At 41.6% G+C, this 17,764-nt stretch overlaps 2 protein-coding genes and 1 long non-coding RNA gene across 5 annotated transcripts in view; 1 reads left to right on the top strand and 2 right to left on the bottom strand.

Annotated features, from left to right (window-relative positions):
- Window positions 1-316: 316 nt before the first annotated feature.
- On the bottom strand, window positions 317-7,197 carry LOC133650597 (uncharacterized). Its single transcript, XR_009826254.1, has 3 exons — window positions 7,144-7,197; window positions 3,136-3,354; window positions 317-708 (listed from the first exon to the last, which is right to left on the bottom strand). It is a non-coding gene; the product is annotated as an uncharacterized LOC133650597 (long non-coding RNA).
- LOC133650595 (androgen receptor-like) overlaps window positions 2,752-17,764 on the top strand; it is an 82,935-nt gene continuing 67,922 nt past the window's right edge. For 2 of the 3 annotated variants that reach the window (XM_062048010.1, XM_062048012.1), the window contains exon 1: window positions 2,752-3,838. In XM_062048010.1, coding sequence (XP_061903994.1) covers window positions 2,958-3,838 — 881 coding nt within the window. In that variant the 5' untranslated portion in view covers window positions 2,752-2,957. The remainder of the gene's footprint in view (window positions 3,839-17,764) is intronic. The other variant, XM_062048011.1, reaches the window with a different exon arrangement.
- On the bottom strand, window positions 9,434-11,019 carry LOC133650596 (uncharacterized). Its single transcript, XM_062048013.1, has 2 exons — window positions 10,769-11,019; window positions 9,434-10,686 (listed from the first exon to the last, which is right to left on the bottom strand). The coding sequence occupies exons 1-2, from the start codon at window positions 10,788-10,790 to the stop codon at window positions 10,025-10,027; spliced, it is 684 nt and encodes a 227-aa protein (XP_061903997.1). The 5' UTR covers window positions 10,791-11,019; the 3' UTR covers window positions 9,434-10,024.

Here is a 17,764-nt window from a genome sequence, read left to right as displayed (position 1 = left end):
ATTATCATTACGTATTATCATTACATCAATGGTCATTTGGTCTCTGAAAAATAATGGCAATGCTATCATTTATCGGCAATAATTTTTAGGTCAATAAGTCGTCAAGCAAAATTTGTTATTAGCCCAGGCCTACTTCCAGGTGCATGTCGTTGTAGGTGTGCCAAGCTTGTGGCATTGTATTCAAAAAGACTTAAGGCTCTATTTTCTGCCAAAGGGACATCAACAAAGTATTAAGTAAAGGCTGTGAATACTTATGTACATGTGATTTTTTATTTTTAATACATTTTCAAAATGTTTCAAAATAAAAAATAAAAAAATCATATTTTCATTATGTGTGTATTGTATTGCACAATGTTGAGGACACCCTTCTATCCATCCATTTTCTACCGCTTGTCCCTTTCGAGGTCACGGGGGGTGGCTGGATCATATGCCATCTGCATGCGGGGTACACCCTGGACAAGTCGCCACTTCATTGCAGAGTCAACACAGATAGACAGACCAACATTCAAACTCAGGTTCACACATTAGGGCCAATTTAGTGTTGCCAATCAGCCTATTCCCAGGTGCATGTCTTTGGAGATGGGAGGAAGCCGGATTACCCGGAGGGAACTCACGCAGTCACGGGGAGAACATGCAAACTCCACACAGAAAGACCCAGGACCTTCTTATTGTGAGGCACCAGCAGTAACCCCTGTTCCACCGTGCTGTCTGTTGAGGACACAAATAAATATATGACATTTTGGAATAGGACTGGAGCTGTAACATAACAAAATTTTAAAAAAATTATGCGCTATGAATACTTTCCGGATGCACAGCTGTAAAAAAACATTCATTTTGTTCGGTTTTCCCGTTTCTGTTTAGTAGGGATTAGAATTTTTGTTATGTGAAATATAAAATGAAAGTAGTAGTTAGAATGTAGTTATTGCTCTTCAACACCAAAAAAGAACAACTATTTTAAAATGACATTCAAATATACATCCATCCATCCATCCATCCATTTGCTATATAATATAGTATAATCATATAAAAAATATATAAAATGTTGTTTTTCCAATTTCCATTCATAAAAGAAAAAAATTAAAAACCAAAACGTACACTAACAGATGGACAACAACGACAGCAAATATAGGAAAAGGAAAGGAGGGAGAGTTGTGCTCAAACTTTTTCCAGCGGGTGCTTCATACAAAAAAATTTAAGGATGGGGAGGCCACTTTGATACATTTTGTACAATGAAGATACTGAAGCCAATACTGTACAATATAGGTCAATCAATATATTCTAAACTATCCGAACAAAACATTCAAATATTAACTTTGTGTTTCATATAATAAAGCAAAATATTTAATCTAACCCCCCATATTATTCTGCCAACTGAAACCTTTTTGCGGTCTTTAGCACACTCCAAATCTTACACGAGATGTGTAAACATGATACACGGAAATCGTCCATACAGTAGGATGCGCAGGGGCCATTTTGGTTTTAAGCCCCACTTTTGGGAGGATTTGGATCAGTTGCATTTTCTCTTTGTATGTGTAATGTTCTAACCTGGGATGTGTTTATTTTGTCAGTAGAATGTGAAGCAGGGCCAATAAAAATAAGCAGCGGGCCACAAATGGCATCTGGGCGGCACTAGAACAATGTAGTAAATAGCTGCAAAAAAACAACAACCCTACAGACACTATCATTTGCAATGGAAACCATTGGTATTAGAGGTACTTTAAAATAATTTTAAATCCAAAATTGCAGGTTGCATGTGGAAGAAAGACCCAAAAAACATTAAATATATACTTTTTACAATTTAAAAATTCTAGCCAAAATGTGTGTTAACTAATTGCACATGTGGTTTTACTCCATCAAAGGGACTGCTTTGTGGCTTTTCTGTGCGTGTGTTAAAAAACAAATGAGAGGTGGGCCATACTTGGCACCCGTGCCGCGCTTTGGACAACCTTGCACTCGAACAATGTAGTCAAAAGCGGCAAATAAAAAAAAAACACAGACACTGTAATTTGCAATGTAAACCATTGGTATTAGAGGTACTTTAAAAGCATGTGGAAGGAAAACCCAAAAAACATTCATTATAGATACTTTCGACATTTAAAAACGTTAGTCACAACGTGTGTTAACTAATTGCACATTTTGTTTTACGCCATCAAAATAATTGTGGCTTTCCTGTGAGTGTGTTAAAAAACAAAGACCCTAAGTCACAAAACAATCTTGTCACATGTTCCACACTCACCCGTTTTGATGTAGTGGGAAGTGCATGGATTTGGGTCAGTTGCATTTTTTTCTTTGTATGTGTAATGTAACCCAGGATGCATTTGTCTGTATAATGTGTTGCAGGGCCAATAGAAAATGAGCGGCAGGCCACAAATGGCACCCGGGCCGCACTTTGGACAACCTTGAACAATGTAGTAAAATAGCTGCAAAAAAACCTTCTTACCAACACTAAATTTGCAGTAGAAACCATTGGTATTAAAAGCATATTAAATCCAAACTTGCAGATTGCATGTAAAAAAAAGAATTATAGATACTTTTGACTTTTTAATGGTCAAAACGTGTTAACCAATTGCACATTTTGTTTCTACTCCATCAAAGGACTGCTTTGTGGCTTTTCTGTGCGTGTGTTAATAAACAAAGACCCTTAATTATATAACATTACATATGTCGTCACGTATTACACACTCGGGCCACCCGGTTTTGATGTAGTGTGGAAGTGCGTGGACTCATCCAGTGGGAAGCAGCATACACTTTGATACTTTCTTTTCTGGGAGTGAACCATGAGCTTCTCTCTCACTTTTGACGTAGTGCTAAACTCGTAACACTTTTTGGACGTCTCCACCTGCGCGCTTAAGCATCGACTTTTTTGTGGGGGGAAGTTCCTTAGTTTGTTTAGTAGTTATATTTATATATATATATATATATAAATATATATAAAAAATATAAAACAGTTTGGGGAAATGAGCCAGAGTAGCAGACAGTCATCTGGAGGCACATTCTGGCCAGCGGGGGACAAATTAACAACACGCGACAATGTGCGCCAAAACAGCATATCGACAAAAACGGAGGAAAGTTGCTTTTTGGGTAAAACGACAAGAGGAGGCGAATTTAAAGCGAACAATGTGGATGTTTACGCACCGTGTGACACGGAGAAGTTTTGCTGTCATCGAGTCCCTCGCTGCGTCCCAGTGTCCGAGGCAGCCCGGGAACTCTGCAAGGCGGTGTCCGTGTCTCTGGGGCTGCACGCCGACTCCAATGGCGACGCTGAGCCCGCGCTCACCAGGGACGTCCCGCACGACCCAATGTCCGTCGAGTGTTTAGCCACGCCGGGCACAGCCAGGTACAACAGGTGCCCCTCTGGTGGGGAAGAGATGAAGCCATTACGTCGGACCTCTTCGGACTTATTAAGTGAGGCGTCTGACATAACCCCGAGTCCCTACGCGTCGTCCACACCGCTTCTTATGGAGCACCTCCACCGCGTCGTGGAGAGGCCAGGTCGGACCTACAAACCCCGGGAAGTCTCGACGGACTTCGGGGAGGACGCGTACCAAGTAGAGCCATATGTCAGCATCAAGTCCGAGATGAATGGCGACGCCGAAGAGGGAAAGTGGGTCACTATCGGCTGCACCCCTAACGAGAGGTTCAACTGGGGGTCGAGGCAGTGCGTTGCTACGCCGCAGACGAGTGGAGCGAACACGGCCTTGATTAATGATCCCTACCAGAGGAGCAGCGGGCAGTGGTACACCGGTGGAGGGGTGCTGGTGCCGCCTCACTCCAACCCCGACTTCATCAAGAAGGAGGTGGGAGAGTGGCTGGATGTCGCCTACAAAGACTCCTCCAGGTAAACACAACATACTGTAATGTCACACATGATTTGAAAAGTTATAATGAGATTAATACACTTTTTATGTAAACCATGGCTATTCAATTAAATTGTTTTGGGGGCCACATTTCCATGAATTCAGACTTCTCCCTGCACCATCAGTGTTATTTTGTATATTCTAAGAACCAGTGTCTTCTCCAGTGGACATTTAATTGTTGCTCCTTTTATTTTGTCAGTTTTAAAACACACTGTGTATACGGTGTAATACAAATCTGCAGATTTTATGGTAAAAACAAGTTTATGAAAAAATACTAAAACCCTTTTGGTAAGCTACTCAAAATCAGATGGTTATCGATGGAGAGCCACCTGATTTTGCCTACCACCTAATTTTGCATAGCTCACAAAAGGGTCAAATAATTTATTAACTTTTGTTTTTTTATAACTGTTCTATTCTGCTTTGTAAGTACAGTACAATTTAAATGTCGCCATGTAGTCATAAATAAAACACAAACTCGCTCAACCTCTCTTTTTTTAGTCAGTCGTTCTGAGGGATGAAGTTGGACAACTCTGTAATATATACTATACATGGTGGGTGAAATATGACTCATTATTTTGAAATACAACACTTCTAAATTACCACTATGACAATAGATGGTGCAAAAGAAGTCTGTAATGCCAACACTTTGGAAGAATTTAGAACAGGTGTCTCCAGACTGTTTTCCTCTGACAGCTACATTTACAAAGAGAAAATTGCAGCGAGCTACTCCTTTTTGTTTATTTTTATTTCCATAGGTTATTTCAACCCAAGCAAAATATTGTCCGTCTGCATCTTGTACTTCAGTATGTATTAATTTTTAGTGCAGGCTTTTTAATCACTATTAAACTTATTTGACAAAAATAAAGGATTGTGTACTTTATTAATATGACTGGCAACATTTATATTGTCCTTCCAGTAAATTAAGAAACAGATATCCACTAAGTCATTGTATTTGTGGTAATTTGGTATAAAATAGAAGCATCATATCTGATTTGAACACTTATACAAATATTTTGAGTTTTGATATATTTTCTTGGACCTTTGGTGAGCTACTCAAAATCAACTGGCGAGCTACCGGTAGCTTACAAACTACTGGTTGGAGACCCTACATCGACATAGAAGTAGAAATATGGAATGTTACTTCCTCCATCGAACAATTGCAAACCTTACTTTTTACAATAGTTTTACACCGAATAAACAAAAAACAGTATCACTGTTATTGTTACAGTAAAATTCTGGTGACCGGGCTGACAGTTTTTTTTTATCATTAAGTCTACGGCCCCTTTTACAGTACAATTTTGGTGACTGAGCTGACATTTTTTGCGTTTTTTAAGGACCTACAGCAAACGTAGTCAAAATCACCTTTATGATAGCACCCTAGTAATTTTAGGACTCTGCTTCAAAAATGTTAGCCTCTCACAAGTTTTTTGAACTGAACTTATGGGGCGGTCTGGTGTCATTCCCAGGCGGGATTTGGCCCGCAGGCCACAAGTTGAATGGCACTGATGTAACAATATAAACAATGCAAACTATCCATCCATCCATTTTCTACCCTTGTCCATTTTGGGGTCACGGGGGGTCGCTGGAGCCTATCTCAGCTACAAACTAGTAACTCTTTATTTTATATTGTTACTTGAATACTACATCTTTCACAGTAGTGAAATGTTGGATTGAAAATTTCATATGGACTCTAGCTCCCTCCACTATAGTCTACTGATTTCAGCACACTCTTGTAGGATGGAGGACATAACTTTACATATTATACCTTCTGTGTCTGGAGCTCCAACCAGTAGCTTGTGATCCCCTGCTGATTTTGAGTAGCTCACAAAGGATCAAATAATATATGCCTAAACTATAAGTATATCCATAAATGTTCAATTCAGACATGATGCTTCTATGTGATACCAAATTACCATAAAAAAGCACAAAGACAATGACCCCACTGTTTGAGTGGAGATCTGTTTCTTAATTTACTATAGGTACAATTTAAATGTTGGCAATCACATAGGCAAAGCATACAATCGTTTTGTTTTTGTCAAGTAGCTCTATTGGTGACTAAAAAACCTGCACTTGACATAAATACATACTGAAGTACAAGATGCAGATGAACAACATTTTTTGTTGTTGATTACCAACATTTTGTTAATGTTCTGGCAAAACTTTGCTTGGGTTAAAATATTCTATGAAAATAAAATAAACAAAAATGAGTAGCTTGCTGTGATTTTCATTTTGGAAAAGTCGCTCTCAGAAGAAAAAAGGTTGTAGACCTAGGGCCGGGCGATATGACTAAAAAATGTATCACGATATAAGTGTTTCATATCAGTCGATATTGATAATTATTGATAAAAAAAATAAAAAAAACTATTCTAAATAAAGACCAGGAGAAAAAAGGCTGAATTTAAATACTTTTATTTTAAATATAACCTTTAACCTTTAGAACGAGGTCAGCATTATGAAACACAGTCAAATAAATGAAAATACTGGTCGATGTGCAAATATTGACATTAAATAAATGCTTAATCCAACAAAATGTGCAAAGTATTGTAATTAAGAAATGAGTAGTGTACAACTCAGGCTTTAAAGCCATATTGGTAACAATATATGCAAATAAATAACAGTCACATTAAGCAAGCGGAAACAAACATGTCTTACAGAATATTGTAAACATCGGAATAAACTTGCGTCGGAACATCTGTGACAAAACAAACCTGTTACCCTCTTCAATCATTTATGGAAAAATCAAACCAACTTCAGTATCTCCTTTTCCACGATTTCCCTGCACATTGTGTAAAGCTTAGGAATAGCTGTCTTGGAAAAGTGCTTTCGGCCAGGTAGAACATAACGGGGGTCGAGCACGTGTATGAGATTCTTGTACCCAGACTTCTCAACTATGCTGAGCGGTAGCATGTCCTTCGCTAATTGATACACCACTGCATCCGTTATTTCTTTATAACGTTTTGAATTTTTGTCGTATGGCACTGCTGCCGAGTAATACTGTCTGCGGCAACAACAGACCACCATCGAGACGATGGTGGTCTGTTGTTGCCGCTTCGGTGCTGTTCCACTTGCACCGGCTGATGTAGATGGTTGTGGCTGTTTGATACTGCTGTACTCCAGCGGGTGAGAGCGGCTCAGGTGCTAAAATAAGTTTGTCGTGTTCCCAGACTTGGTCGGGACGACGACCTTGCAAAGTTTACAGAAAGTATTACTCTGATTCGTATCAGATTTTAAAAACAAATCCAAAATACTACCGAACTCGTGACGTGACGTTTCCTTTTTTATTTACAATTTCCTCTCGTGCTGCCGCGCTCATATTCCCGTTTCGTTTCACTCCTCGTCGTCAGCTAGCCGTTGTTGCTTTTTTTTTCTTTTTTCCCAGTTATCATTTCCCAGAATGCCTTGCGGTTCAGGCTTGGCCGTGATAGGTCGAGAGGCCAAAGTCCTTCCTCTGCCTACACCCCCCAGAATGCCGTGCGGTTCCGGCTCTGCCTTTCTTCCTATTTTTTTCTAACAGAACTCAAGTGAAATTATCGAACGTTCTATCGACCCCATTTTCTATTGATATTGATCACATGTCTATCGCGATATATATTGTTATTGTTTTATCGCCCAGCCCTATGTAGACCCCTATTTTTAGTTCTTCCAAAGTCTTTGGTATAATAGACTTCTTCCTATAGACCACGTATCGGTATTTTTATAATATAGAATTACTGTATTTCAAAATAAGTAGTCATATTTTACCCGCACTGTATGGTGTATATTACAGAGTTCTCCAACTTAATCACTGACAACTACTTTGACTTAAAAAAAGGAGAAGTGAGCTGTTTGGTGTTTTATTTATGTTTGCATGGCAACATTTAAATTGTACTTTATTTACAAAGCAGAATTGAACAGTTACGAAAATATTAAAAGTGGTTAAACAAACATTCTTTGATCCTTTTTAGAGCTACATACAATCAGATAGCTCTTAAGATACCTGATTTGAAATATAATCATTTGATAGCACTGCTGGAATGTTACAAACGTCACGTCCGGCTCACGTCTCGCCCGATGAATACTGGTGGTGGTCAAGCTAGCTCTGTTTTCAATGGTACTAGGCGCCATTTAGCCTTTCACGAAGAAAAATGTCCTATGCTTGTGTTGTTTTCGACTGTACGAACCGTTTAAACCAGGGATAGGATAAATATTTCTTCAGAGTTCCTTGAGAGGTTATCAAAAAGGGCGGAAAAGTGCAAGATTTGTGGAAACGACGACGAGAAAAGCATGCAGCTCACACTCTTGTCCATGGGAGCACAGTCACTCAAAGAATGCATGAGTTTTCAGTGATCACATCGTTAAAGGTTTTTTATGATATACTTTTAACTGTTCATTTGTCCCATTTAAGTATTATCTTGATATTATTTTTATTTCTTAAACACGTTTGCTACGAGTGTTTCGAAAAGCACCAACTCGGCATGTCAAAATAAAAGAAAGCAAATGTAAGCAAAACCTAAAAGAGTTAAGCTTTTACCAAAGGCAGCAATCATATATGAAGCTTTCATTACATACACAGTGGTGACATCTATAGTTATATTTTGATAAAGACGGTAAAAACACGATACTCGTAAACAGCGTGTGTAACAGCAGCAAACATGGCAGCTTAGGCGTGAAGTTAAATCATGAAATGCAACCTTACTCGAGCAAAAACGATGCATATTTATCCGGGAAAGTCTTGATACCAATTTCCTTGACCCAGCCACACACAAAGAAGTTGTAGACCCCCATGCTTTTCAAAGTTTCCATCTCATTTGTCGTGTAAAATGGCGCCTGGAGCACAATCTTTGGATATGTCTGGGAACGCAACCGACGTATAAGCCTTGATAACACTCAACAAATCATTTTTTAATAAAGTATAGGGATCTATTCCATTGCATAGTTGGTTTTTTTGCTCGTATCTGCTAATTGCAGGAAGATTTAAGCCTCTTTTGTACTCAGATAGTTCGCACGCTGCTTGCTGTACAACAACCATCTTAGCTTGGTCGACCACCACTGGTTTTCACTTCCGGGAAGAAGTCAGGTGTCGGAATACCAGCAATAGCACTAGTAAAGACTCATTTTCCCCAGGGAAGTTTTGTACTGTATGTATTTTTCAAATGTTTTGTTATACCTATTTATTTATTTATTTATTACCTATTTAGCGCCTGGAGTTAGAGGTGGGCAACAAGCAAAATCCACCAGGGACTGGTCACCAGCCAATCACATTTTCACCTCTGGACGATTTAGAGTGTCCAATTCACCTAACATGCATGTTTTTGGGATGTGGGAGAAAGGCAGAGTACCCAGGAAGAAACCGACACACCCTGAAGGAGATTAGAACATGCAAACTCCACACATTTGATTTGTTATGTGACCTGAGAAAAATCACATTGGCCCGCTGGCTGATAGTGCAGCTATTCATAATACTGTGATACAAATATGGTTTCATGCACTATGATGACCTGACTTAGATACTGTATTTCTCGGAGTCGGGACCCAAACAAAATTAAACACAGCAAGCATGTTATTGTCAGGCTTGGGCGAATGAAGGGACTCAGATGCAGAGAGGGGAGGTTCTAAACAAGGCTTTTATTTTGAAAATAACTCTTAACCTCCAGAGCAGAAAATAGACAATCACTATGAGGTTCTACTATATCAAAAAACGTTTCCAAAAAGGGAAAAAAACAAAAATCACTCCAACGGAGGAATAGACAAAAATAAGACAATTATAACTAGCAACGAATCTGCTATAAAAAACGTTAACAAAAAACGCTCCAAACGGAGGAAGAAATAAAGGACTATCAAAACTTACTACTCTCACAATTATTCTAACATTTATATAAACAAAAATCACTCAAACTTTGAGGAAGGAAATATTTAAAGAAAAATCATAACTCACCACTGCGGTTGAAAAAGGTTAAATAACAAAGGTCGCTCTAAGGGAGGAAAAGGTTAACTCAAAATTACAGCTTGAAAAACGCTGGATAAACATACGTGGTCGTGGGACGAGGCAAGACAAGAACATGAACTAGGATGCAAGACAGGCACGAAGGATCGAGACAATCTGGCACAGAACAAGGAGAGGGATGGGCTTATATGGAACATGAGGGTAATGGGAAACAGGTGGAAACAATCAAGGGTCAGGGATGACGTCAGACTGGTGACACAAGAGGAAGGGCCCGTGATCGCGGTGTGACAGTACCCCTCCCTTTAGGGCCGACACCTGACGGCCCAGGCTGTCCGGGATGGTCTTTATGGAAGTCCTCAATGAGGGTGGAGTCCACAATGTGCAGAGAAGGCACCCACTGTCTCTCTTCCGGTCCATACCCTTCCCAGTCCACCAGATACTGTCTGCCCCGGCCCCTGCTGCGAACTGCTAACAACTTCTTTACTTTGTAAACAGGACCGCCCTCAATCATCTCGGGTGGCGGAGGGGACGTGGTGGCTGGAACCAACGGGCTTACTTTAACCGGTTTCACTCGGCTGACGTGGAAGGTTGGGTATACTCGTAGAGACCGGGGCAGACGGAGTCGTACAGCAGAGGGTCCGATGACTCTGGTGATAGGGTATGGACCTATGAATCGGGGTGCTAACTTCTTGGAGGGTACCTTGAGTCGCATGTCCTTGGTCGAGAGCCAAACTCTATGCCCTGGCTGATATGCCGGAGCGGGTCTCCTCTTTCGATCTGCAGTCTTCTTCATCCGGTCTCTCTGTCGGATCAGCACCAGACGAGCTGCTGCCCAGATGCGTCGGCAACGTCGGACCAGGGCATGTGCCGAGGGGACCGATACTTCCGGCTCATTGTCTGGAAAGACTGGAGGTTGGAAACCATAAGCACTTTTGAACGGAGAGAACCCTGTGGCCGATGTAGGTAATGAATTGTGCGCATACTCAACCCAGACCAGGTGTTTGCTCCATGTAGAGGGATTCTGGGACACCAGGCACCGGAGGTTGGTTTCCAGTATCTGGTTGAGGCGTTCGGTCTGGCCGTTGGCCTCCGGGTGATAGCCTGAGGTCAGGCTGGCCTTAGCTCCTATGAGTCTGCAGAAATCCCTCCAAAACCGTGATACAAACTGGGGCCCCCGGTCAGAGACAATGTCTTTCGGGAAGCCATGAATCTTGAACACATTGTCCATCATGATTTCTGCCGTCTCCTTGGTGGAAGGCAGCTTAGGCAAGGCAATGAATCTCACCATTTTGGTGAAACGGTCCACCACTGTTAGGATGGTGGTGTTACCTTGAGAGACCGGGAGCCCCGTGACGAAGTCCATGGATATGTTGGACCACGGTCTGGAGGGAATAGGTAGGGGCTGCAGTAGACCCATACGAGACCCGGATGATGTTTTGTTCCGGGCACAGACCGAACATGCCTCCACGTACTCCCGAACCTCCGGCTCCATGGATGGCCACCAAATTCGCCGGGAGATGGCGAACATCGTTCTCCGAACTCCCGGGTGGCATGAAAGCAGGGAGGTGTGAGCCCAATGGATCACCTGTGAGCGCAACCCAGTCGGAACAAACAAGCGATTACCTGGGCACCCACTAGGTGGCGGGGTTCCACCATTTGCCTGCTTCACCTCATCTTCTATTTGCCAGGTAACCACTCCAACCACACGGGACAGTGGAAGGATAGATTCTGGTTCCTTGGCAACAAGCTCGGGGTCGAAGCGTCTAGACAGGATGTCTGGCTTGACGTTTTGGGACCCCGGCCTGTAAGTTAGAGAGAAAGAGAAGCGGTTAAAAAAGAGTGCCCACCTGGCCTGGCGAGAGTTAAGTCTTTTTGCTTTCTTTATGTATTCTAGATTTTTATGGTCTGTCCAGACAATGAACGGAAGATCGGCCCCCTCAAGCCAGTGTCTCCACTCTTCAAGGGCAAGTTTGACGGCCAACAACTCACGGTTGCCGACGTCATAGTTCCTCTCAGCTTTGGATAAACGTTTGGATAAGAAGGCACAGGGATGCATCTTGCCATCCTTCTCAGCTCGTTGGGATAGGACGGCTCCGACTCCTTCGTTGGAAGCATCCACTTCTACCACAAACTGGCGTTGTGGGTCTGGCATGGTGAAAATCGGGGCCGACGTAAAACGCTGCTTGAGGTTCTGGAATGCACTTTCAGCTTCTGGAGTCCATCGAAATTGTACCTGAGTGGAAGTGAGGGCATGGAGAGGGGCCGCTATAGCACTAAAACCCCTTATAAAACGCCTATAGAAATGAGCAAATCCTAAGAATTGCTGAACCCTTTTGCTACTATCGGGAGTAGGCCAGTCGGTGACAGCACTTATCTTAGCCGGATCCATCTGGACTTTTCCTGGAGCTACTATAAAACCCAAGAAGGAAATAGTGTTAACATGAAATTCACTTTTCTCTGCTTTGACATATAACTGGTTTTCCAATAGTCTTTTAAGGACCCTAGTCACGTGCACTTGGTGAGTATCAATGTCTGGTGAATAAATTAAAATATCATCCAGGTATACATACACAAATTGATCAAGGAAGTCTCTGAGCACATCATTAATCATAGTTTGAAAAATAGCTGGTGCGTTGGTGAGTCCAAATGGCATAACAAGGTATTCATAGTGTCCACTGGGAGTATTAAAACCAGTCTTCCACTCATCCCCTTCCCTTATACGGATCAGGTGATAGGCATTACGAAGGTCGAGTTTTATAAATACCTTAGATTGTTGAAGTTGGTCGAATACTGAAGACATGAGAGGAAGGGGGTACCGGTTCTTTATAGTGATGTCGTTGAGTGAACTGTAATCGATGCATGGTCTCAAGGATCCATCCTTTTTGCCCACAAAGAAGAATCCAGCACCCGCTGGTGATGAGGAGGGGCGGATCAACCCCGCTTTTAATGAGGCTGTGAGGTATTCCTTCATGGCCGCTTTCTCTGGACCGGAAACAGAATACAAGCGACCTTTGGGTATGGTGGACCCTGAGATCAAGTCAAGGGTGCAGTCGTATGGACGGTGCGGAGGAAGAGACATGGCTTTGGTTTTACTGAAAACCTCTCGTAGCTGGTGGTAGCATGGGGGTACCGAGTTCAGGTCCGGGTACTCTGATTCTGTGGTGGGGTTTGCAGAGAACAGATTAAGTTGCGCTACACTTTTCTTTTGGGTATCGCCGATAAAACAGTCATTATTACAGTCCTTCCCCCATGCTTTAATTTCTCCTGTTCTCCAGTCTATCTGGGGGTTATGTTGAATCAGCCATGGTAGTCCCAAAATCAATGTGTGTGAGGCGGCTTTGAATAGATACAAGCAAATCTTTTCCTCATGGTTTTCTATGGATATGCGGATTGGTTCTGTGGCGTGGGAAATCATAAACAATTCCTTCCCATCAAGAGCTTTTGCTCTAATGGGTCGAGCTAACGGTTCGGATCTGATCCCTAATTTTGCAGCTAAAGACCAGTCCATCAAACTCTCGTCTGCCCCTGAGTCAATAAGCGCCCCAATGTTTGTGACTGTGTGATGTTTTACCTGGATCCTGGTGAGGGTACGCTTAATGGGAGTGGTAGAAATATGCTGACTCACTCAGATGGGTCGTTTCTTAGGGCGGGCGGCGACGAGGTGGCCCGGCTCTCCGCAGTAGAAGCACCTTCCTTCCAGCTGTCGTCTCTGACGTTCCTCCGGTGTCAGCCGCGCTCTCCCCAGCTGCATTGGATCCTCACCTTCCGCCTGGGAGTTTAGGTGACTTGACTCCGATGAAGCGGTGTAAAGATCCGGACCGTGATGCGTCTGATATTGTGCCGCTCCTCCCGTAGTGGTGGTTCGTGCGCCCCGATGTCGTCTGAGCTGCGTCAGTCGGTTGTCGGTACGAATGGCGAGCGCAATGAGCTCGTCCAACCCAGCTGGTAAGTCTAGTGGTACAAGTAGATCTTGAATATGTATGGCCAAGCCTTTCAAAAAAGTATCATAAAGAGCAGCGGAGGTCCACCCGCTCTCAGCCGCTAGCGTGCGGAATCGAATGGCATAGTCACAAACCGAGTCTCGACCTTGCCTCAGTCTGCTCAACTCCTGTGCCTTCTCTCGGTTATCTGTGACAGGATCAAATGTCATTCAAAGTGCCGCCTGGAAATCTGTGAGGGAGTTGCAGATGGCTGAACTTCGGTCCCATTCGACGGAAGCCCATGCCTTGGCTCTACCCTTCAAGTGGGAGATCATAAAAGCGATCTTCGCTCGTTCAGTGGGGAAGGCGTGAGGATTAAATTCAAAATGGATAGAACAATCTATCATGAATGTTTTGCTTTGTCCGGTTTCAACTAAATAGAATGCTGGAGGTGCCAGGTTACTTCCGGCTCCGGCGAATGACGTAGGCGGTAGGTGGGCAGGTACGGGTGCCGATGCGGCGGTTGGAGGAAGTTGCCGGGCCATCTCCTGCAGCTGGGTGGTTAGTCGGGCCATGTGTTCGGCCATCGCCGTCTGGAAATCCTCTTGGCGTGAGAGACGGGTTGCCTGATCCTGGAGGGCGGCGGAAATTTGTCCTTTCTCTGCTGAGTCCATACTGGCCAGATTGTAATGTCAGGCTTGGGCGAATGAAGGGACTCAGATGCAGAGAGGGGAGGTTCTAAACAAGGCGTTTATTTTGACAATAACTCTTAACCTCCAGAGCAGAAAATAGACAATCACTATGAGGTTCTACTATATCAAAAAACGTTTCCAAAAAGGGAAAAAACCAAAAATCACTCCAACGGAGGAATAGACAAAAAAAAGACAATTATAACTAGCAATGAATCTTCTATAAAAAACGTTAACAAAAAACGCTCCAAACGGAGGAAGAAATAAAGGACTATCAAAACTTACTACTCTCACAATTATTCTAACATTTATATAAACAAAAATCACTCAAACTTTGAGGAAGGAAATATTTAAAGAAAAATCATAACTCACCACTGCGGTTGAAAAAGGTTAAATAACAAAGGTCGCTCTAAGGGAGGAAAAGGTTAACTCAAAATTACAGCTTGAAAAACGCTGGATAAACATACGTGGTCGTGGGACGAGGCAAGACAAGAACATGAACTAGGATGCAAGACAGGCACGAAGGATCGAGACAATCTGGCACAGAACAAGGAGAGGGATGGGCTTATATGGAACATGAGGGTAATGGGAAACAGGTGGAAACAATCAAGGGTCAGGGATGACGTCAGACTGGTGACACAAGAGGAAGGGCCCGTGATCGCGGTGTGACAGTTATCTTGTACAACTAGGCTTTTTATACTTCATTTACTCTTACACATTTACCCACTTAGACACCAACCCTTCCCTTTAAAATCTTCCTTCTTCTTTGAAAGCAATGTTGTTTATGTAGACATTGTATAAAATTAGGTTTAAAAATATATTTTTTTACAATATGAACAACATACTGAAAGTTTCTTGACAAACAAAATACATAACGCCTGTGTAACACAATTTGAAGTCAACTGGAAAAGAGGTGTGCTAATAAACCTGAATGCAACACATCTTAGGTATGCATTGCAAATTATTTTATTGGTGAATTACGGGCGAGTGTTCTCTAGTTTTGATGATGATGATGTAAGTCCTGCATGTAATAATATTGAACACTAAGTGGATGTACTGTAGAGACACTGTCACAAAGTTCTAGAGATGATGTGTCACTAACGTCATGCTTGCGAGCACTGCCTGGTACTCTAATAGAACACAGTACAGTTGAGACCCTGCTACAGGCTTCATGCACAGTGAACTACTAAACTACGTCCATTTTGATCAAGCCAATGGCCGATCTAGAAATTAAGCCTCACAAGAAGAAAGCTGTTGTGGCTGAGCAGAGCAACTTGTGTGTCAAAACTGCTGGATGTCTCACAATGGTACGTAATCCTGAGAATGTCACTTTGCAGGTGTTTGAATCCAGGTGTGATTTTAAATGATACAACTCCCTAGAGTTGTATCATTCAAAATCACAATTTTATCAAATTATTATTAATCAAATTAATTTTTCATTAATTTTATACTTATGTGCTGTTTGCATCCCTCATTTTTTCATCCTGTTTTTTGCTGTAGGCAACAGGTGTGGTATTTTTTTTTTTTTTACTATATATTGAGGTTTCTAATATTTTGACGCTAAATAAGGCAACCATGAGCAAATTTTTATATAATCAAAATAACACTTAATTGAAAATGTCAATCAAAAATGCATTTGGTTTTCTTTGAAGTTTCATTCAGTAGCCATCATTTAATTGGTTAAGCAACTTTAGGGAGTTGTTTTGTAGAATAGGTTGTGATCCAGTAAGTGGGATGACATAATGCATGTAATTAAAGAGAACAATGGCAAGGTGACTTAATGATTTACTACTTTGCTTGAAATACCTCATGCCTGCATGATCCTCTGATCGATGAGACCTCATGCCAGCAGTCCGGGAAAGAGTCCAAGCATACAATGTTTACTTGAGTCACTCGTATTATTCTGCCATACTAAAAAGTGACTTGAATGCAAATACATTTTCATCCAATTTTTTTTTCTTTTAAGAGGAACAGAATAGCTCTGTTTGTAATTACATGCACCATACTCCAAATGTGGTGCACAATTATGTGATTCCCTTGTGCTACACAGAAATAAAACTAATGCACCGTACAGGCTTGGAGTGGGACAAAGATTTGGCTCTGAACTGAAAAGGCGCTATTTAAAACCCAAGTTATTATTTTTATTAAAAAGCAGAAAAGCTGCTGCAGTGTTAAAAATCAGTACTGTAATGTAGTGAAGAGTTTGCATATTTTTCCAGAATTTTTTTTTTAAAAATTAAATATACACAAAAGCAACCCTGTCATCTGAATTTAATTGTACTGTTTTGAAAAAATAAAATAAAGTTAAAGCAACTAATCAATCGGGCTAAATTTCCCTAGTTGACTATGGGGACGAAATTAAAAAAATATTTACAGGTATGACCAAATCTCTTTGATTGTTCTGAACTCCTGTTTGGATGCTTGATAATGTTACAGTAATTAATCAGAATATCTTGTTTTTTTGTGTGATTGTTGTGGCAGCTTTTTCAGAAATTACCAGAAAATATTGAGTTTGAGGCTTTTTTTCAATAACACTCCATCAGTTTGTGATTATATGGATGTATTTGTTTCAAGTGTTCTTCTTTGTAACATTAACCTTCGAAAGTACAGCAACAAATCCAAGAAAATATGCTCTATTTACATATTGTATGTGCATAGTTTGCAAAACAAATATTGATTCTTTACTCAATATACAAGTAATAGCAGTAAAAACACATTATCTGACTATTACTATTGGCTATTATAAAATAAACACAACCAAGTCTGCTCACTGTTCCACTATTTGCAGATTTTCTCGGTGTACTTTCGCTTATGTTCCAAGGAAGTGAGGCCATGGGTTTGTGGGTGTTTGTATACTACGTTGCCCAGAAAACTTGGCGCTATAGGGTCTGAGCTACAAGTGTGTCCGAGAGTTATTGTCACGATTACACATTGCTGCGGTAGTTGTTAAAGTTAAAGTACCAATGATTGTCACACACACACTGGGTGTGGCAAAATTATTCTCTGCATTGTAACCCAAGATGCAGAGACAGGAGACAATGAGCAGATAGGAAAAGTATTTAACGCTCAAAAATACCTAAATATAGTGCAGCAGGGAACTGCTGGAAATGCATAAGGCACACTATACTATGCAGGTACGAAGTAAACACAGTAATCACATGTGTCAAGTAAAGCATAGCAAGTACAATGAACCAGCACTGCTGGCATTTAAAGCACTCAAATGAAGATTGGCAGCAGGTGAGTTTCCCAATCACCAAACAGAGACAGGTGTGTCCATCAGGGCTCTATCCTGACTGTGACAATGCAGGGGAAACGCACAGGAAGAGGAGAAACAGGGAGGAAGGAGCACTGAGACAAACTAAACTCATAAACACA

Source organism: Entelurus aequoreus, linkage group LG05, assembly GCF_033978785.1.
Source record: "Entelurus aequoreus isolate RoL-2023_Sb linkage group LG05, RoL_Eaeq_v1.1, whole genome shotgun sequence".
NCBI lineage: Eukaryota > Metazoa > Chordata > Actinopteri > Syngnathiformes > Syngnathidae > Entelurus > Entelurus aequoreus.
The sequence above is the reverse complement of the archived record's forward strand: the minus strand, read 5'-3'. Positions and strand labels throughout refer to the sequence as shown.

Coding starts and splice junctions, on each gene's coding strand:
- LOC133650596 (XM_062048013.1), bottom strand. CDS start 10,790: ATGGAGCAAACACCTGGTCTGG. Junction 10,687..10,768: donor GGAGCAAACACCTGGTCTGG/GTTGAGTATGCG, acceptor TCCAACCTCCAG/TCTTTCCAGACAATGAGCCG.